The sequence below is a fragment of the Sus scrofa genome, chromosome 9 (genome assembly GCF_000003025.6).
Source record: "Sus scrofa isolate TJ Tabasco breed Duroc chromosome 9, Sscrofa11.1, whole genome shotgun sequence".
NCBI lineage: Eukaryota > Metazoa > Chordata > Mammalia > Artiodactyla > Suidae > Sus > Sus scrofa.
In genome coordinates this window covers 124,384,498-124,406,852 of record NC_010451.4, presented here as the reverse complement: position 1 = coordinate 124,406,852, position 22,355 = coordinate 124,384,498, and the positions used below count along the sequence as shown (strand labels likewise).

The following is a 22,355-nucleotide window of genomic DNA, read 5'->3' as shown; positions in this document are numbered from 1 at the left end:
CAAATGGAAGTTCCCAGGCTAGGGGTCAAATTGGAGCTGCGACCAAGGCCTCTGCTACAGCCACGGCAACACCAGATCCAAGCTGCATCTGCGACCTACTCTGCAGCCTGCGGCACGCTGCATCCTTAACCCACTGAGCGAGGCCAGGGATCAAGCCTGCATCCTTACAGACACCAGTCAGGTTCTTAACCTGCTGAGCCGCAACGGAAACTCCTCCTCCAAACGTCTTCACCCGGCCTAGGTTAGTCAAGTGGGCCAGCCCTCCTGAAGGCCTGCTGGTCCAAGCACGTTACTTTTCTTTTTCCATTACGTCTGAGTGTGTTTTCTCAGTATCCGAAGAACGTACCTGTAGTTTAGCTAAAGACGGGTATTTAAAAGGTGGGAAGACAACTCTTCATACACAGCTGCTAATTTAGGAAGCCCGAGTAATTTGAAAACAGTCCTCAGTAGTCATTAATCAAGTATTGAGACTACACCAGGAGGTCTGGTAAACCCCAGCCCGCAGGCCCGGGCCTGTCTCTGTAAATAGTTGTCCTGGACCACAGCCACGTTCGGCCGTTTACAGATTGTCCTCGGCTGCTTTCCTGCTACAACAGCAGAGCAGGTGTTATAGATGGAATGGTCTGGAAAGCCGGTAACATTTACGATCATGCTCTTATCAGAAAGAGTGTGGTAACCTCTGGACTACATCGAAGTATCCTAATCTGAGAGAGGTTAAAAACATTTTATATGTACATAAATAAATACCTGTCCTCACAGGCACACACACTGGATTGTTCCCAGGAAAATAGATAAGCCAAAGAACACATGCTGAGGCGTTTTCCCTTAGTCATACTGTTTAAAGCATCATAAACGCCCTGTATCACACTCAGGCCACACCAAGTGTAAAGGGTTACAAATATTCAGATTTTATTATAAATAAAATACTGTTTTTTTAACATAAAAAATGCCAAGTGTTGCATTTTATTTACCACCCCGGAGAGCAAGACTGTAGAGATTAAGGCGAACAGCTAAAGTGAAGGCACATGGAAAAGGGCCACAGTTGGAATTCAAAGGCAAAGTTCCAGGGTACAGCTGTCTTTGTCCCCTATGCCACCCAGCATTCTGCAGCAGCCACCTTGTCTGTTTTATTACATAAAGTACAGATAAACTGGGACTATACAGTAATATAATGGCTATATTGCAGGAGTGTAATGAAGGTATCATCTTATAAAGGACTTTTATTTTAAAAATACACTTCTGTTTAAAAATATACCACACAGATGGAAAAGGAGAAAAGAAATGACAACGACGACAACAACAAATCGCCTGAATTTCACCGTGGCTAAGACCGACTGGAGGGAACTTGACCCGCAGGCTAGATGGAAAACGACCTTCGCAGTCTATCTTTGGTCCTTTTCCTGCAACCTTGACCAAGACGTCTGTTAGTACACGGCTGCTGAACCAGAGGAACTGGCTAGGAAACACCGACGGGAACAACGTGGTCAGGAAGAGCCAGGCCCTCTGCAACAGGATGCTTAGGAGGATCCCGACCTCGGTAGTCAACGGTGGGATGCAAGGAGACAGAACGGGGAGAAGCGGCTTCGACACCTCTCCCGCTCCTCCTGTCTGCAGCACCATCTCTGATGCCTGCGCGCTCAGTAATTATGCACCCTCTTGCAAAAATGACCCATCCAGCGCACCCAACTGCCAGAAAGAGCATTTCTAGCTCACTCCTGTTGAGACGCACAGCCATGGCGAAGATGCCCTTTCCTAACTCCATCCCTCCCTGTCAAGCCAGCATCCCTGCTGTGGAGCAGACACGGAGGACATGATGCTACGGTTGAGGACCGTCAGGTCTGCAGGGGAAGAGGGCTCGAGGTACCTCTTTCTCGTGGCTGTGTGTAGAGGAAAGCAGGTGGACGTGAATGTTAAGAGAACGGACATGCTGCAAACACAAGGCGAAGAGCCAAGCAACGGGGAACAAATTCAATCCAAAGACGCGCAGATGGGAGGGAAGGAGGTATGCGACACGCTGTGCCGGTGGAGAGGGGAAATGAAGTGAAGTGAGCAGGCAGTGCCGTTCTAGAAATAGGGCCAAGTATATTTACATAAACTTCTTACTCTATAATCATGATAAACAAACAAAAAAAAAACATTCACACAAAAATATAAATTTGAAATAATTAATAGCACCAGTGTGTCAGATAATAGTTTCTTTCCCCCGCTACGCAAAGTACAAAGTTGCATAGTGTTAAAGGCTATATATGAATCTCAGAGGCGGGTTGGGAGGAGGAAGGGGTTTGTGGCAGGGAATCGTCACGCTGTGATCTCAGAAGAAAACCACAGAGCTGAGGATCAAAAGTTGAGAAGCCCACTAGGAAACGCCACAGAGGGTCTTGGGTCTTCCCTCTGCACATAGAGGGAAGGTTTAGAGTGGGTTTAAATCACAAAGTGCAGGAACTACATGGTGTGGGCAGCTGTGTGAATACTGAGTGCAAGTATTTGCCACCAGGATTTGGCAAACAATGTGCTCTGAGGGGTTCTACAAGGTGGAAACATCAGGAGAACACGAAGGCTAAGGGTCCACTGTTTCATCTCTCTCCCCAGTGGAAGCAAAGCGGGTCCGTGAGATCCTGACCGTGCGAGTTGCATCTAAGTTCTATCCCTTTGCTAGAACAGACCAGGACAAGGGGGCTTGTCTTTTGTTTGTCCAGATCGTAAGGACCAAACGGCCTCTGCCAGATCACAAGACTAGTTCCAAGACATATACTAAAAAGGCTCTAGGAATTAGTTTGATTTTGAAAGAGACCTTTAGTGGTTATCACATATATCCCTACTTCTTCAGTATACATTCCATTTACAGGAACAGAAGTCGTCTATTGGTGAGTGCAAGCTGCCCATCCAGAATGAAATTATCAGCTGCCCAAAAATCTGGAAAAAAAAAAGTTTATCTTCCTAGTCAATTAGTAACATCTGAGAAAATGTTCAGCCTCCTTCCGCAGTCTCGTGTGTTCCTGGAGACTGCTGTAAACCATTGCACCCTCACTCACGGATGGCTCAGTGTCCTATACCCAAAGGGAGCTAAGGCAACCGAGGATGGCTCTCAACATTCTAAACCACCAATACCTTTGGCACAGGATGCGGACTTCCTCTTGCTCAGGAGGAAGAGGGGCGGGAGCTGGAGATGCGATTTCCTTACCTATAGACCGGAAATACTGGCCATCGCAATGCTACTGTCAGTAGCCAAACTTTTCCTTCATAGAGACAAGAGTGCTGAGACTGAGGAGGTTCTGCTGGTATCAGTGAGAACGGGAGGCCACTTGCCCAGCCCTGGCACACAAGGGCTCCCACGTGGTGTTTGAGCCGCCGTACAACACTGCAGGAGGCCACGTCCTGATGCAACTCAGAAGGGAAAGTGTGGGTAAGAGGGAGCGCCGTAAGTGGAAGAGAGACTTTATTAGATAAAACCCTTCGTTCCCGATTCACGCTGTTTAATTTGCTTCTCTTTAAACTTTGTGACTTTTCCTGGTTCAAAAGGACAGTGGTGGAGAGCAGCAGAGAAGTGGGGGTCTGAAAAAACGTAATCTTTGTGTTAAGGCACTTTATGGCCTCACAATGGCTCCCCGGCCGGGGTGCTGCCTTCCAGCCCTAACGGAGGACGCTAGGGCTTCTCTATGGACGGGGTGTTGAAGCAGCCGGAGGGCAAGGTCTTCCTGATGTCTTCCAGGTTGCGGATGTCCTTGAGGATTTCCTCAATGTCTCTGTTATAGTCCATGATGGCAGCCTCCTGCTTCCTGGCTTCATTCTCCAGGTTGGACACCTTCCTGTCGAGATCACTGACTTTCATTTCATCTTTGGCTTTGTTCAGGGTGCCTTCAATCTCATTGAGCTTGTTCAGGTCCACTGTGTCCAGCTGCCCTGTGGAGTCAGAAAGGGCACAGAAGAGGACAGATACACTCAGCAGGAAAAGGCTAACATCAGTCCACAAGGACCCCCACCAGCCTTTTCGAAAAGGAAGTCCAGCAGCTGCCACGATGCAAAAGTGGCCCGAGGCCGTGACTCCTGTCCCACAAGGGCATGAACAAGGCACACCAAGTCCACACTCTGGCCCAACCCAGAAGGGACGGGCCAGAGCATATCATGAACATTGGAGTTGGAGGGTTATTTCTCCGAGGAAATGGTTTTTGTGAAATATTTTCTTTTTTCTTTTTTTTTTTTTTTTTTGTCTTTTTGCTATTTCTTGGGCCGCTCCTGCGGCATATGGAGGTTCCCAGGCCAAGGGTTGAATCGGAACTGTAGCCACTGGCCTACGCCAGAGCCACAGCAACCCGGGATCCGAGCCGCATCTGCAACCTACACCACAGCTCACGGCAACGCCGGATTGTCAACCCACTGAGCAAGGGCAGGGACCGAACCCGCAACCTCATGGTTCCTAAGTCGGATTCGTTAACCACTGCGCCACGACGGGAACTCCGAAATATTTTCTAAATAGGGAGCTACCATGCTCCGGACCTGAAGCCTCTCTTGTGGTCTTGAAGAGCATCGAATAACACTTCATACCTTTCTCATGTTTGCATGAACATGTTTCTACAGTCATTGTGTCTTTTCAGTGCCCTCTGATGAACACAAAAATCTTAAAGCTAGAGCCCTCAGCTCTTAGATCCCAGGGAAGCTGGGTTGTTTGGGGAGTCATGGCCTGCTTCCATGAGCCCTCCTATGGAGCACAGCCAGGGTCGAAAGGCTGAAATAATTTCAGCAAAGCTTCGCTTTAAAATCGGCTCAAAAAAGAGGTTCTTTTGAGAAGAACTGTTTCTGTGTTAAACGAAAGCACACAGCCAGCTGCACAATGACCAACACTTCATGGAAACTGTACTCGATGAAATTCTCACAAGCCCGTTTTACACGAATGAGTCTCAGATGTTAGATCATTTACCCAAATGTGCATGGCTTCCAAGCAACAAAGGTTCCAACGTGAGCCTAACTAAAATCCAGCTTTTTCTGCCACAAAAAGCTGCCTCTTCTAGCTTACTTTCATTTTAAAATCCATCTGCTGGCACATAATTTATTATTCTTGATAACTGAGAGAGATAAAAATATCACATACCCCTCTAACCCCCCCTTCCCCCCACCCTAGCCCCAAAACAAAACACTGACCAAAACCAAACTTTAAAGGGTAGCACGTGAAAAAAGAATGCCTCTTTACAATGCTGGACTGGCTAGAGTAGTACCACTTTATAATGCAGGCTGGTGACAAAAGTACACTGGCCCTATAATGAGGCCTGCTCTCGATCAAATTAGATTAAAGGGATATGCTTATAGTTTCTTCAAAAAGAAAGCCTTTTCTCTCTTTTGGTATCAAAACTGTCACCTCATCAGATTATCCTTTAACCAACTGTCCTTTAAAGTGTGCTTTTATTCTATCATTGAAATCCTTCACTTTAAATCCTTCAAAGACACTCTGCCAGCAGGATGAACTAAGAATAATCACTGCTCAACTGTATCATAAACCCTGACCATAAATGAGCCACCTCAGCTGGCAGCATATCTTCAAAACTTTATTCAGTTCTTGGACCACGTTCAGATTCCAAGGCCGAAGTCCACGGAAGGACCTAGTAAGTACTTGGTGAATTAACACAACTTAAAGTCATGATTCAGTTCATACAATCTTCACACTTTAGTATCTACTTTTGAGTCAATGATCTCAGATCCTAAGAACAATACAAAGGAGTCTGAGACTGCCCACAAAGACTCTGTGGTTACTTACCCAGCTGCTCCAAGAGGTCATTAATAAGGTTGAGGAGGTTGGTAACAGAGTTTTTGGCCTTTCTGGCATTGATCTCGGCTTCCTGAGCAGCCTGTGAAGCCTGTACAGAGAAAACAGATAATTGCTCAAGGTAGTCTCGATGGTACGTTTTCATCTCTTTGAAATGTTTTTTTCCCAATGAGTCAACAGATCTAATTTTCAGATGGTCTCTCCGCTTCTAATTCATGAAACTTCATGAAACTGTTCTCTCCCACTGTTAGGATTAAAAACAAAAAACAAAAAACAAAAAACCTATCTTCATGTTGAGGATGTTATTTTTAATTCACGTGAGAGTCATAAAGAAGCAGTCAGTTTGCCTACAGTGACTCTATTTGTATTTCAAAGATCAACTTTAGCTCCTTTTTTCACTCAAGAATACATGGAGGTGTAGTCCTAATAAAACCCATCAAGCAGAAGCAAGTTACTTTTAAAAGAAGAATATAAAACTACACTTCAGAAGCAAAACATGGACACTCCAAGGACAGTCCTAGGGACTTGATTATTAGAAATGTCCTATTCTCAGAAAATTTTCATAATTAAGTGACCTTCTTCTAAAACTCCCTCTCCCCCTGCAACCGTACAATCTCTCGCTGTCTTTCACACACACACACACAAATTGGGGCAATACAACTGACACTTAAAAAATCAACTAAAGGTAAAGATATTTGGGAAAATTCCATGAAACCTGAACAAATACACTTGGACATGAGTCACAGGAAATGGCAATGGAAGAGGAAGCATCTAAAGTATCAGAGAACAGATGCACTCACAAATAGATCTGGCCAGGATATAAAAGAGTAGCTTTGAGCTTCCTACCACAGAATTGTTTTTCCTAGGTTTTTGGGTCAAGACAATGCAAAATTTTTTGGATAGAAACAATGAGGAAATTTGAGAAATGGAACGCAAGGGGAAAAAGCGTACAAACAATTAAGCTGTGTTCAAACTGCAGCAGTTCTCACCGCGCCTTCCCAGGCTGCCGGCGGGAGTTCTAGAGAGCAGCAGAGGACTCTGCCGCAGCCTGCGAGAGCCTGGGGAGTCCGACTATGACATTGAACCTGCTGCCTTCAGCCTCCTCGACCAGGGACAACTCTAAGCCTTCACGCTCTCCGAGAAGAAAACAGGTCACAGACTCCAACAGTATTGGTACAATGTTGGCCTTTCAGGATTGATATAAGTATAAACAGGATAAGATACGTGAGGGTGCTTTGAGCACCTTAGAAGGAATGTATCAAAAGGAACAAAAGATAGCTCTTTCTATCCTGTGAATTGAATCCACACCCTTTTCTGAAGCTCATAGAGAATATATATCTTTCTCCTTCTTTCAATAGGCTTTAAACCTAATGTTTCTATAACTGTATGAAAAAAGAAAATCCAGGGATGCTCAGTACATATGAAAAATACACATTTTTACTATATGGGAGTTTCTACTCGAGCCATACCTTGCTACAGAAAACTAGGGACAATCCAAAACAAAAAGCAAAAAATGCATAATAAAATAAAGCATTTGCACAGGGATGCTTCCTGTAATCACCTCCCTAGCGATTTCTTTACCTAGATTAAAGCCTAGTATTTCTTCTTTCCATCCCAAGGTGAAAATGATCTGCAGTGAAGGGCATGTTTTTTAGCAGGTGTGGAAGAAGGAACCCTTCTTGCACTGAAAGTGCACAGTTAAACAAATTCATGTCTATCATTACTGTGACTGCAAGCACATTGAACTGGAAAGGAATATTCCCATTGTGACTCCACCAAAGTCTTTCAAAAGCAAAATAGAGCATAATATGGAAAAAGGGACCCTAGTCCTTTGTTGGGCCATGCGTGCACAAGTCAATTTTGTTACAAACAGGGTTATGTATACACATCATCACAAAAGGTAAAAAATTAAATTGGATATGAGTTTGGCATGTTCTGTCATCTTCAAAAATGTCCCTTTACACAAAAAACTGGTCTTTGTCCTTAGGCAGCAAGTTGCTGGGAGAAGAAGAGGAAGGGATTACTTTTCACTGTATTCCTTCTTGTTCTTTTTTTTTTTTTTTAATTTTATACTTCCTATGAATTACTTGTTCAGAAATATAAAATACATAGTTTTAAATATCCCCCAACCTCAAATGTGTAAAACAATGTTTTGCTTTTAACTGAGAGTAGCTTTGGGAAGGAACTATCGTGCAACAACCTGGCAGAAGTTCCAAATTCTTTGTCTTCTATGCCAAGTACTAACCCAATTCTTGACCAGAAAACCCAATGAAAAACAGAAGTCAATATGAAAGAGACTCTTCTCTACAAGTTAAGGATCTTTATTATGGAACAGCCTTCACTTTCTGTCCACGAGCAAATACGCCAGAATCACTTACCATCCCTGCCATCATCATGTCCTGGTCAGCATCATCTTGTTTTTTCTTTAGCTCCTTTTCTGCTTCCTGTAGTTGTTTCAACATATTATTCACCTCATTATCCAGATCTGTAACTTCTGCAAAAGTCCTTTCAGCTTCTGCCTTGGTGCTGGTAGCATTCTAGGCACAAAATAAACAATTGCTGATGGGAAAAACAAAAAAAAGTCTTCTTTTTTCTAACGTATGCTGCCGTTCCTTATATAACCTATAAAATGGCTCCAAAAAATGATCCAGAATAAGAGAGGCAAGACTTTGTACTACATGTTGACCTATGGTATCATATAAAAATAACATTACCACCTAACAAAATCACATTTTCCATTTTATCATGCATTTTCATTTGTATCCTCCTATTTAATCCTTAAAAATTCCTGTTCTATTGCTGCCATTTTTAGCGGAGGTCACAGAGCTTCAACATTGAAATAGTGTACATTTTCCGCCACATCACATTCATTAGACTCCTTTGCTTGGATACATTCTCTCTTCAAAGCTAGTCTTATTCCACTTGGCAGTTCATCGCAATGTACAAAAAAGACCAAAACCCTGAAATAGGACATATTTTATAAGATATAATGAATCCGAGAACCCACTGTTCGAAAGAAACTAAAAAATGTGTGTGATTCTCAAACACATAATTTTAGGGATCAGCTCCAATCTCTCCTTTAAATAAAACAAAAAGATTGATCTTTAAGCAAAAGAAAGCCAGCCTAAAGAAATTATTCTTTAAGATGAGTAGAAAGAAGCCTAGCAGTGGCAGCTACAAAAAAGTCTAATTAGGTGGGGCTTAGATACGGCCATAGGTTTGAAAGGGCGGCTTGAAAACTGTACCGACCTGGCACTCTATACAGGACAGACGAAACATCAACTGTCCATGTCAAGGAACTGTGTTTATTTAGAAAGAGTCTGATTTTTTTTTTTTTTTTTGACGGAGGGGGCTCGATGGATCCCTGAAGCCGTCCCTCCTCCTTACAACTCAGATCCTGCCATTAGAAATTTTAGAGTAAAGGACTCTTGCAATGATTCTCCCACCTCAATCAATGTGGTTACTGCACTAATGCCTAGTTTAAAAAAAAGAAAAAGAATGACAGGGGCGCTTTAATATAACTATACCAGAGTCAAGGGAAAAATCTGCAAGAGCTTTTAGGGGTCTGGAAAGAAAGCGGAAAATGACTAGAGAAATAGACAAGCAGAGGCTTTGTTTCGGAGAAGAGGGAGTGTATACCTTTTGGACAGCGCTGGCAATCCTTTCTGCCTCGTGGGCCTTGTTCTTGGCCTCAGTGGCATCTGCGGCAGCGTTGCCCAGAGCCAGCTGTGCTTCCCTGGTCTTTTCATTGGCTTCGATTATGGTCTGGTTGATGGCAGGGATTCTCCTTAGGGCCTCCTCTGCAGCCGTCTTGTTATCATTTACTCGTCTATCAAAATCTAAAACAAGCCGTCTTGTTATCATTTACTCGTCTATCAAAATCTAAAACAAGTTCAAGGAATGCATATGAATTAAACTCTCAACAAGCCAAAAAGGGAACCTTTCAGGGACCTGCCACTGGATTTTGTTTCATGAACAATGATCGTCAGGGGAAAAGAATGACAAACAATAGAGAATGAAATCTTAGGAGAATAAAGCACACAGCTCTGTGTGGAAGATTCATGTGCATGAACACCTGTTTCTGGAAGGCAAATTCTCATTTGAAAAATGTGGAGTTCCTATTGTGGCATGGCGGAAACGAATCCAATAGTACCCAGGACAATGTGGGTTTGATCCCTGGCCTCACTCAGTGGGTTAAGGATCCAGCATTGCCATGAGCTGTGGTGTAGGTTGCAGGCTCGACTTGGATCCTGCGTCGCTGTGGCTGTGGTGTAGGCCAGCAGCTGTAGCTCTGATTTGATCTCTAGCCTGGAACTTCCATATGCTGCAGGTTCCGGCCCCCCTAAAAAACAAACAGAAAAAAAAAAAAAACAGAAAAGAAAAATATGTGTTCCTGCAGAGCTCAGTATGCCACCACCTCAGCTCAACCAATATGGAAAGCTGCGGTTTTTATTTAGTGTTTACTATGCCTTAAGTACTGAGTCAAGAGTCTTATTCGCTTGTGATGCAAGTACCGCATCATTTTTACATGTGAGGAAATTGAGGATTATTAAATAGGCAGATAACTTTTCTAAGGTTTCACAGTGAATCAGGGATTCTAACCCGAACCCACTGACAGAGTCCATGCATTCAGCCATCACCCCAGAAAGCATCTGTGTTTACAGAACCTCTGTTTATCAGAGGCGAGTCCAAGGCTACACAGTGACTGAGCACACTTCTTCTGTTATCTTGGGTGAGGAGAGAAAACACAAAGATTGAGATGCACTTGGCAGAGAAAATTAAAGATAATCTCCTCTTCCCAATGCAACCCAGCTAAACAGGCATATCGTGGTTACAGGGTTACAGGAGTTAGTTATCCTACCATAAGAAAATGTCCCTGGAGTTCCCGTCGTGGCGCAGTGGTTAACGAATCCGACTAGGAACCATGAGGTTGCGGGTTCGGTTCCTGCCCTTGCTCAGTGGGTTAACGATCCGGCGTTGCCGTGAGCTGTGGTGTAGGTTGCAGATGCGGCTCGGATCCCACGTTGCTGTGGCTCTGGCGTAGGCTGGTGGCTACAGCTCCGATTCAAACCTTGGCCTGGGAACCTCCATATGCCGCAGGAGCGGCCCAAGAAATAGCAACAACAACAACAACAACAACAACAAACGACAAACGACAAATGACAAAAAAAAAAAAAAAAAAAAAAGAAAATGTCCCTCTTTTTCCCCCATACGGAGGAATGCTGGGATAAAATGACATGAGCTCTGGGATTTTTCTTTGAAATATTTCAGCATAAAAAAAATTCGGGTAGGTGTTGGGGGATGAAGTAAAGGCAGTAAAAAATCTTTGCTGCTGAATCTGAATGATACTCACATGGGATTTATTATACTATTATCTTTTATATTGTCTATGTTCAGAAAGTCTTCTGAGAAACATTTTTTTTTCTTTTAAGCAAAAGGAAAGAAAATCACCCTAGTGGAGGACACATGCTAATTCACCCAATTATCTGACCACCCCCGTACCTTTCAGGTTGTTGAGAATGTCATTGGCTTCTTGTAAAGTATTTCGTCCCTTTTTAGCAGCTTCTTCCGCAAGAGCCTTGGCAGCATCAGCTCTGGCTAGGAGTTGGTCAGCAGTCTGCAAACACGTGGCAGATCAGAGGACAAACCCTCCAAGGTAAAGCCCTTCTCCCTCCTAATAGACCAGGCACCTCCAAGCTATGTCCCTGAGACCCGGCAGCATACAGCGGGTTAGGAGTGGGCGTCAGTGTAAGACCCTTCTCTGAATTCTTTTTGAGTGTCTTGCTGCTTCTGCAACTGCGGTAAAACCTCACAGACAGAGTCGGACCTTCTCCATCTCTGCCTTGGGAAGCAAAAGACACTTGCATAGCAAACCAACCTGCTGTTCCGTCTTTCCTTTCTCCAGAAGGTTCTTTACTTCAAATTCCTTCCCTCTCATGTCCTCTCTGAGGTCCTCATAATCTTTTAACTTCTGGTCAATCAGACGATCCAGATCCTCAGCTTCTTTCTTTATTTTATTTGCCTCATTCTATGAAAAGCAAGTAAGATCATCGCATTTTAGACAAAACAACTAAACTGATGAAATGCAGGCGAAGGAACTCTATACTTAGTGGATGGTTTTAAAAGAACAGCAGAGGTCAAGATTTTACTTTTTTTTTTTTAAATGAGGTATACTTTACATAAATGAAATGTACAGTGCTAAGTTTGATGCGTTTTGACAAATATATTCACCTGTATTACCAACACCCCAATCAAAACACGGAATTTTCCAACCCAGGAAATTCCCCGTATCTCTTTCCAATCAATTTCCACACCCACCGTTCAAACAATGCAGCTACCACTGGTCTGGTTTTTATCACCATAGATTAGTTTTGTTTATTATCAAATTCCATATATATGGAATCATATATAGATGTACATGTCTGAAAAGACCTAAAACTATGTGGTAAAAATCAAGTCAATACCTCAAGCATAAGAAGTGAAACTTAAAAAATTTCAGGGAGTTCCTGCCGTGGCTCAGCGGGTTAGGAACCCTACGAAGCATCCGTGGGGAAGCGGATTTGAACCCTGGCCTCACTCAGTGGGTTACGGATCCAGTGTTGCCAAAAGCTGTGGTGTAGGTCACAGATACAGCTCGAGTCTGGTGTTGCTGTGGCTGTGCTGTAGGCCGGCAGCTGCAGCTGCCATTCGACCCCTAGTCCTGGAACTTCCATATGCCTCAGGTGTGGCGGCAAAAAGAAAAAGAAAAAATTTCGACTTTAATGCAAAAAATACACCTGGTATGAGTTTCCATGATTAGAGTACAGAATGATTAGAGTACAGGTGAAATAGAACACTACCTCAAATACAAACCCAAAATATGTTACCTGCCCCCAAACATCCTGATGGAGTTCTTTCATTTGAACCACCTCTTTTGTCTCTTTCTTGTTCAAAACCAGAGAGTTCCTGGGAGTAATGATCCACCTACCCTTTGCTTTAATTAATCCAAACATATTATAATTTGAATTTACACCCAAGATTTTGGAGTGATTATTCCTATCACTAAAGGCGTCAGTGCTATTTAATGTTTATAATCACAGGATTTTTTTTTTTTTTTTTTTTACCTCAACGTGTTCTATTAAGTTCTAAACTAGACCTCGACTTGACCACTGAGTCATCTGGAGGACAGAGGAGGCAGGTGCCAATGAAGCTGCAGGGCAGTCAGGAGAGCTCTTGCCCAGACTGCGGGGCGGGTGGGTGTGTGTATGGTGGGGAGAGGGCAGGGGTGTGGATGGGTGATGGCAGAGACAACCAAAGCCTGGGCACACAGGCTGTCAGCCCCATACCTCCAGTGCTTCTGAGTCCACAGGTGTCAGCTGGGCAACACTGGCATAGATCTCCACGGCTTTGTCACCAGCCTTTTTGGCCTCCTCATGGACTCGGGCGGCTTGTGTCTCTAGATCCTGTGAGATGTTCTTCGCTTGTTCATACCTAAGGAACAAAACCTATGACTGACGAAATCCTTAGCTGCTTTAAGCATCTTCGTGTTAACCAGATTCAGTCTAGTTTGAATCACTGTGACAGTATTTCCAAAACCTCAAAGAAACACTACATTAAAATGCTATTATTTCATACCAACATAGTTTAAATTTCTATTTCATCTCCTCACTTCTACTTACAGCATATGGTCTGCCATATGCTTTCTCCTTCCAGACACTTTTTAAATCTTTAAAGCTCAAGTATATTTTTTCTCTTCCTTTTTCATTTATGAAGAATTTTAAGTATCTTATTACCATTCTCCGTGGATATAGTAATTGGAACAAATAAAATCCCTGTGGCTCTACGTATCCTGCTTTAATTACTGTACCATTTCAAAAGTGTGATTAACAAAAGAAATCATGCTGCATGCCGCGAACTCACCGGCACTTAATTTTCCATTCAACTGGTATTACTTATAAGAACAACCGAAGGGCGATCAGCCACTTTTAAATTACACTCACTTTCTATTCAGCTCTTCAATCTCAAAAGCTGTTTGATTTTCTCCTGCCAGGGTCTTCAAAAGCAGATTATATGCCTCAGTTGATGTATCATTGGCTGTCTTTGCCACTCGTACGATGTCATCAGCTTCTTGTTTATGGCTGTGTGACATAAAAGGGAAAATAAGCCATGAAACAGAACCGTCTGATAGGACAAGAAGGAGAGTTTAGGTAATGCTTACCTTAGTATATACCCATACTAATGTGGGCAGAGTTCTACAAATATTGAAAAATCTTATCAATTTGGAATTTTGCAAGCATTTCAGTGGGGGCCAAGTATATAAATAGCATTCTGTAATCTGACAAAATGATGTTTTCTGGGAAAATTAATGAGATAAAATTTATAGGCAGAAATGTTTATGGGTATTAAAAACTACTTTTAAGTATAATTATTTAAGAGTATTCACATATGAAACGGTGTATGCCAGCTAGAACTCATCTCTCTAGTCATAAACACAAATCCCGGACCTCATCTTTATTGGCTACTCTGGTTCTGTTCCTACATGGTCTTAAACAGCTTTGACTAAATATTCTAATTCCCAAAGTAAAGGGAAGAAAAGAGTGCCTGTAGCTGATAACAGTATTGATAATAGTACTGATAATAGGTGATAATAGCACACTTCAGAAAAGAGAGCCAACTCTGGAAAAGTGGTTTACTTGGAAAGTGTGGGCATAGGATGAGACAACGTGGACAGACCGTAATGAAAGTCATAAGTTAACCATTAAAAAGGGAGGTGGAAGTTACCGCTCAGCAAGCTTTCGTGCCTCTTCTGCCAAAAGAGTCATGTTGTTTGGGTCCCCTGTAGACTCTGGCTGAGTGATCGACTGAAGGGGAAATAAACAAAGCACTAATCTCAAAGGAATGAATTAACTGAATTTCACAAAACCAAGTGTCAAAACTAAATTTTTTAGTGTTATGCAGCAAAAAGAATGCCTCTTCTTAATTTCAGAGATCTCGAGTTAATATACGCATCCTTGATTGCAGATTATTATTTCTATTTTCAGCAAAGAACAGAAAAGCTTAAACTGCCTAGTGCCGCAGAAGGACCAAAGCTAGAGGAAGGACTCAGATGTCCTTTGGTTTTAACCCACTCTGCGACGACTATTTCATGGCAACTCTGAGCAACGTGGCTTTCCTCCTCCGTGTTTAGAAACAGAAGGATAAAAGGAGTCGATGTCCTTGAAGCAGCACTCCACTGCCGGTTACAGACTTGCCCCAAGTTACAAAGGGGCTCCCCCGCCCCCGCCTCAGACCTTCCCACTCACTCACCACGTTGGCAATGGCAACCTTTGCTTTCTCCAGTTCTCTGGAAGCAATTTCAATCAACTGCTCTGTGCTTTCTACCCGGGCACGTGCTTGCTCAGCCAAGTTTCCGGTCTCCTCAATGGTATTGCGGATATTCTGTAAACGGCTAATTTGGCTGGATAAGGTGTTATTCACTCTCTGGAGGCGATCCATTAAATTCTGGTCTACATCTGCAATGGCAATGCAGAAGAAAGCGCATACATTATCTGAAGGTGGGGGACATTAAATGCCACCTGAAATCGGAGGCACAGCTTAGCTTTACTCTTTCAAACACGGCGTCTTTCTAGCAAGTGTCCCTAAGCCCATCAATAGAGCTGGTCAGTCTTTCCTGGGCCCAGTGGTACCTCTACTGTCACACTTCTCCTTGGGCTCCAGCTGTGTTTAATTGGAAGTTAACACACTGTCTCTCCCATTTGAGTCTGAGTCCCTCTCTCTTACACATCATTACACGATGAGTGGGAAAGAGAAGACACTCAAAAAGTGTCTGAGGAACGAAAGATTTTTGATACTCTAGCACGTGCAAGATTGAATCATAAAAATGCAATGTTGTTAAAAAAAAAATACTACCCCTGAGAGCTGGACATTTTTCTAAACTAGGTAAAAACCAGGTTCGAAATAGATGTTGAAATATGGCACATTAAATTTTGTTGTTGTTGTTGTCTTTTGACCTTTTAGGGCCACACCCGCAGCATATGGAGGTTCCCAGGCTAGGGGTCTAATCGGAGCTGTTGCTGCCGGCTTATGCCAGAGCCACAGCAATGCCAGATTCGAGCTGTGTCTGTGACCTACACCACAGCTCATGGCATCCCCGGATCCTTTAACCCACTGAGCGAGGCCAGGGATCGAACCCGCAACCTCTTGGTTCCTCATCAGATTCGTTTTTGCTGTGCCACGACGGGAACTCCTCATTTTGTATTTTAAAATAATTAGACTCTCATTGCCATTCCCCATACCCCAGCACATCCATGCAGTTTCCTTCAAATTATTTTTTGCTTTTGCATAGTTTGTTAAATTTTGTTCTTTATTAATTATGATCATTCAACTTAAACCTCATTCCTGGGCCCTAATCAATCAAAAGACAAATATAAGGCTGTGCAAATGTAATTCTTTTTTTTTTTCTTTTTTCTTTTTTCTTTTTAGAGCCACACCCTCTGCATATGGAAGTTCCCGGCTCAGGGAATTTACACTGCAGCTTGCATCAATGCCAGCTCCTTTAACCCACTGAGCGAGGACAGGGATTGAACCCACAACCTCCTGGATGCTAGTCAGGTTCACTACCACTGAGCCACAATGGGAACCAGTGCAAATATAATTCTGATATTAAAATTCTCACGTCGTGAACTTACATTAATATACAAGAACCATTACGGCAGTGCTATTCAAAACTGATCAATTCTTATTTCATCATGATGTTCAGTGTTAGTATCTTAATTTTCCAAGGAATGTCAAAAAGATGAAAGGTCAAAGTTAAGAACAATAAAGATGAATACAGGTTTGGAAACTTGTAAATTCAACTACCCAATACACATGCCAAGTTGGTGTAGAAAACTCTCATCTGACTATATACAATGGCCCTGCTCAGATGATTAAACAATTCTTTGGTTATCGAAAGATTCTTAATATAAAACATAAAAACAAGTTGAAATCTAGAAAATCATTTAGGTTTAGGAAGCACAAGCAGCCAATGAAGTTAGAGAAACCCCTTCACTTTAGAACTTCAAGAAGGTAACAGATACCAATCTCCCCGGCCAGTTCTTTCAAGAAAGAGCAGTATCCTGAAAAGGGAATAGATAACCTAAGTGGATCACTTCAAAGCCCTCTAATTCCACCTGCCTAATTGTAAGACCTAATTGCACCATATAATCTCCTTTTAAAGCTGCAGAATAAACACAACTTTAAACTACAAATGAATACTTTAGGGAGTCTCAAAAGATAAATCACTATGAAGATATTTTTATTCTTGGCTGGTTTGAACCTAAGTAGGAAAGGTCAGCCAGGAGCTCCATAAATCACGTCTTAGTGAGGGTGGGTTTTAACCCTAGCCACTCCCAAAGCTGTCAGCAGCTGCTCCCCATCTTTCAGGCGTCTCAAGAGGAAGTGTGGTGACCGTGGCTCCTGTCACAGCTTCTGTCCAACAGAATCACCTGCTTGGGCAGAGGAAAGTGTGGGGTCATTGCGGCTAAAGCTAGACGTAGGTGGGGCTACACCGAGGGGTGGACCCTGCATGAGCAGCAATGCTGGCTGAGCTCCCTTTCTTGCCCCTTGACTAGCCCAGGCGCTGGTGGTGTTGGCACCAGAGCTGTGTGCCGCACCCACCTCTCAGATGGACTGACTGGCAGTCCACCTGAGAATGGTAAGTCCACATTCGATTCTCCAGTGGCTATGTCAGGACAGACGTGAGTTTGCTGTTATAAGAGAATATACATGAACGGAGAACCGGGTGTCCAAATGCGTGGCTGAAAAGTGAACATCCTAAAAAAAGCCACCATTGCTTATAGCGAACACGAAACGTTTAAATACTTAATCTATGTTTAAGACGTAAAAGGTAACAACAATCAAAACGAGAGCCAGCAGTTTTTGATCTCCCATCTTATTTTTCAGTTTCTAAAAATCTACCTCATAGACCAATTTTTGGACTCTCATAAAAATTAAACAAACTGGCCAAAACCAGATCCTATTACTTCCTTCGCTACTTCAATAATTTTATAAAATCAAAATCCTATATATTAGGGATAGTTACAAGAAGTATGCAATACGTTTAATTTTTTGTTGACCTGTGCTCTGACCAGCGGACCTCTCTAGCTCCAAATGGATACAGAATCATTAGGGGAGCCAATCATCGGGTCCCAGGTGTTAATGTACATTTACCATGAGTGTCTGGTGAGCACGTGTATCTCAATGCTGGAAACTCCAAAACAAAAGTGACCTCAGCCTGATGCTGAGCACCTTGATGGAAGGATTCATTTTTTTATTACTGGTGTTTAGCACAACACCTGGCATATACTATAGGACTTAGTAATGTAGAAAAGGACTTCTCCACATTTAGAAAAGATCTTAATTCAGAGAGTAAGAAATGAAATCAAAATTTTTCAGTGATTTAAAAATCGAGAAGTAGTTCCTGTTGTGGCTCAGTGGTAACAAACCTGACTAGCATCTATGAGGATGAGAGTTTGATCCCTGGCCTCGCTCCGTGGATTAAAGATCCAGTGAGCTGTGGTGTAGGTCACTGATGTGGCTCGGATCCTGTGTGGCTATGGCGTAGGCCAGCAGCTTCAGCTCGGATTCAACCCCTAGCCTGGGAACCTCCATATGCCACTGGTGAGGCCCTAAAAAGCAAAAACAAAAATAAAAATAAAGAAAATTATTTAAAATAACTTTTTTATTTTCAAAGTTTTAAAAACGCAGTTTTTTTTTTTTTTTCGTTTGTTCGTTGGTTTTTCTTCTGAGTTTCAGGGCTGCATCTGCGGCATATGGAGGGTCTCGGGTTTTTCTCAAGTCAATATTTTAAAGTAATTTTCTAAATCTTAAGTCCACTCCTTTTCTGCTTATCTCCAGTCTCATCAGATAACGTACAGAAGACTGATCTAACAATTGCAAAGGACATTAAAAATACAAAATATAGTTCCCGTCGTGGCGCAGTGGTTAACGAATCCGACTAGGAACCATGAGGTTGCGGGTTCGGTCCCTGCTCTTGCTCAGTGGGTTAACAATCCGGCGTTGCCGTGAGCTGTGGTGTAGGTTGCAGACGCGGCTCGGATCCAGCGTTGCTGTGGCTCTGGCGTAGGCCGGTGGCTGCAGCTCCGATTCGACCCCTAGCCTGGGAACCTCCATATGCCGTGGAAGCGGCCCAAGAAATAGCACAAAACACCAAAAAAAAAAAAAAAAATACAAAATATATACTTTTATAACAATGTTATTAGCCCATTTGTTCAGTAATAAAACAGAAAATGTCCTAAGTGGACACTAATTTCTAATCTTTATTTTCATTAAGTACCGTGACATATTCAGCAGCAAGCTGTTCAGCTCATACTTGATGACCACATTTTTGTCCTTAAGAGAGTCCTTTCCAAGGCAATAAAATCGTGCATAAAATAAATCCTTATTCGGGAGTTCCTGTCGTGACGCAGTGGTTAACGAATCCGACTAGGAACCATGAGGTTGCGGGTTCGGTCCCTGCCCTTGCTCAGTGGGTTAACGATCCGGCGTTGCCGTGAGCTGTGGTGTAGGTTGAGACGCGGCTCGGATCCCGCGTTGCTGTGGCTCTGGCATAGGCCGGTGGCTACAGCTCCGATTTGACCCCTAGCCTGGGAACCTCCATATGCCGTGGGAGCGGCCCAAGAAATAGCTAAAAAGACAACAACAACAACAAAAAAATCCTTATTCACCAGAAAGACAGAAAATCAAAGCTCAAATTTTCTGCTCAAAATTATGTACACCCAAAATATACATACCTTTAATGACTTTTTAAAAACAATTTTAAAACACTAACAGAACAGATGAATAAAATGCTTGGAATTTGAACATCTAACAGCTTCTGATATATTGCGAGAATTATTTCTGCTTGGTATATCTGAAAACATTAAGTCAAAAGGTTCTTTTCCCTATGTTTTAAGAATAAAAAGATGCATATTCTAAACACAGTTTAAAAACTGAGAAAGAACTTAGAAAGCCATACTACTGAACCTTGAATTAGGGGGCGCATCTAAAGAGGAGACCACCTCACAGGAAACACCCGTTTGATCAATCGTGTGTACCTTTGACATCCTGGGCCTCTCGAAGGAGGTCGGTCACCTCTCGCTCTGCTTCCTTCAGTCTATCCTCAAAGGCTTGGTCCGTCACCATCTCATCCCCAGTTCCAAGGTTTGCAATGAGATTCTCTAATTCCTGGAGTTTTGCTCGATGGTCAGCGACCTAAACGGAACGAAGGAAGAAACGGGAAAGGCACGATGTGCAAACATCCCGGAAGAGCTCCACTGTACTTCCTGCAGAACCACCCTCAAAGGGCACTCTATGAACAGGCAGGCCTAACCACTCCATATATGCCCACTTGTAAAGAGATAACACGGGTAGTTTTTCCTCATCTATGTGGCTTCAAAAAAAAAAACTGTCCGGCTGATTTTTCCTTTGACTTCAAACTCTCCAAGCTGATGATTCTCCAGTTTTGACCCCTCGCCTGCGTTTGAGATTACCTTCCTGATGTCTCCGTGTGGCTCTCTGATAAGTATTCTCAACCTAACATCCCAAAATAGGAGTTCCCCTCGTGGCTCAGTGGTTAACGAACCCGACTAGCACCCATGAGGACATGGGTTCGGTCTGTGGCCCTGCTCAGTGGGTTAAGGATCCGGCACTGCCGTGACCTGTGATGGAGGTTGAAGATGCAGCCTGGATCGCCCACTGCTGTGGCTCTGGTGTAGGCCGGCAGCTACAGCTCTGATTCGACCCCTAGCCTGGGAACCTACACATGCCGTGGGTGCGGCTCTAAAGAGACAAAACAAACAAAATATTTTGATATTTTTTCTCTCAGTATGTATTCTCTGAGTCGTCTCCATCTCAATAATGCTCCACCTCAATGCTTCCAACTACCTTAAAAAAAAATAACACAACAAAAAAACCCCGAGCTCTATCCTTGATCCTTCTCTTTCCCTATCCTTGTCCTGCCCTGCTGAACACACATATTTACCCAATTCAATCTAGGCTTCCCCCTTTTCCCCACTCCTAACTGTCAATCCTCACACAGTAGAATTTTCTTAAAAAAATAAACCGGATTTCCTAACTTACAACTCTGCAGTGTGTTCCCACTGGATGTGGAATAAAATCTCAATTCCTGACTCTAGTCAACACGGTGAAACAGAAGCTGTCTCTACCAAACAAACCAGCAGATTCCAGACACCCCGCCCCGCTTCGAGGTCTTTGCACCCCACGTTCCCTCTGCCTGGAACAGCCTCCCCACCCCGACTCCTTTGGCTGGCTCCTTCTTATCCCTAAGATCTCACCTTAAGTGAGTTTCCACAGAGGCTTTAAACACAGTAGTTCTCCCCTGTTATGCTCTGTTTGCATTCTTTCCTGCCCCCATCTCAGTGAGTATTTCTTTAATTTTTATTATTTGCCTTCCAACTGGAACTCGAGTGTCTTTGAGAAGAGGGACTGTGTCTGTCTTGTTCCCCACTTTTTTCCCCTCTCAGGAAGTGCCCCTTCAACACCTGCTGAGTGAACGAACGCATGCACTGCTGACAGCTGACCTTATCCTTCACCAGCCGGTAACACGCGGGACATTCCTGGCAGCCAGGCCAAGACCGATTGTAGAAATAGTTCTCTTCGCACTGGTCACAGCGGTTCCCCACAAAGCCTTCTCTGCATTCACAGCGACCATCGTCTTTGCACTGGAGGGAAAGAGCCCCCTCGGGATGACAGTCACAGGCTGCAGAATAAAGGGAAAAGGGTACAGGATAAGAAAAAGAAGGAAACGTGCATTTTCTTTTAACTCAGACTGACATCGATAAGCCGACTGGACTACTGTTCTAAGTAGACACTTTGAGAAAAACAGGCTGATTTAGGAGAATTTAAATGGTTAAGTCTGCTTAGTAGAGAAGACAGACACTTTAAAACCCAAAGTAAATTTTAAAGTAAAATGAGCATCCTTTGGCGGAGGCACAGTTCAGGTGATTAAATAATTACAGAAATTAGTTTTGCGCACTTCGAGAATTCATCTCTCCCTGCATCTCTCCACTGCTTAATTTTTCTCTTACTAAGGAACGAGAAAGCCCACATGCCCATGCCGATTTTGGATTATTTTATAGTTTGTTTACTCACTTTGTTCTCTGAACAGAGCCAGTGACATGTTACATTCCACAGGAGAGATGAAGGAATTCAGAAAGCAAAACCCCAAACTGCTCCACGGCCTAATTCCAGGCGAGTGTTTATGCCAAGGAGCAGCAGATGTGGCCGTGTCACTGCACCAAAAGGGCCCCAAGGGCGGGAAGCAACTGCAGCGAGTAAGTCAACAAACTCATAGGAGCAGAATCCCTCGTTTCATTATCCGCACTAAGCATGTGATCAATTAAAACCTTTCATTAAGCCCGGGGGAAAGCTCGGTAATCAAAGGGCAATTATTCAGAAAAACGAAAGGCTAGAAAAAAGAAGACTCAGAAATACTATAAAAGAAGATGCAAATAGTGCGGCTGAGAAGAAACGAGTGAGGTTTCCAGCGCTCTGAGTTTTAGAAATGGTTAATATTCCTTGAGTAAAGCCTCTGGGATGCTCTGGGTACAGCTCTGACTGT

General features: G+C 43.2%; 1 protein-coding gene across 1 annotated transcript in view; it reads right to left on the bottom strand.

The window, feature by feature from the left end:
• Window positions 886–22,355, bottom strand: part of LAMC1 (laminin subunit gamma 1) — a 122,300-nt gene continuing 100,830 nt past the window's right edge. The window contains 12 exon segments of the mRNA NM_001271715.1: window positions 886–3,900; window positions 5,747–5,846; window positions 8,134–8,292; window positions 9,395–9,594; window positions 11,258–11,372; window positions 11,634–11,783; window positions 13,081–13,225; window positions 13,735–13,872; window positions 14,516–14,595; window positions 15,041–15,246; window positions 19,831–19,987; window positions 21,316–21,494. Coding sequence (NP_001258644.1) covers window positions 3,644–3,900; window positions 5,747–5,846; window positions 8,134–8,292; window positions 9,395–9,594; window positions 11,258–11,372; window positions 11,634–11,783; window positions 13,081–13,225; window positions 13,735–13,872; window positions 14,516–14,595; window positions 15,041–15,246; window positions 19,831–19,987; window positions 21,316–21,494 — 1,886 coding nt within the window. The 3' untranslated portion in view covers window positions 886–3,643.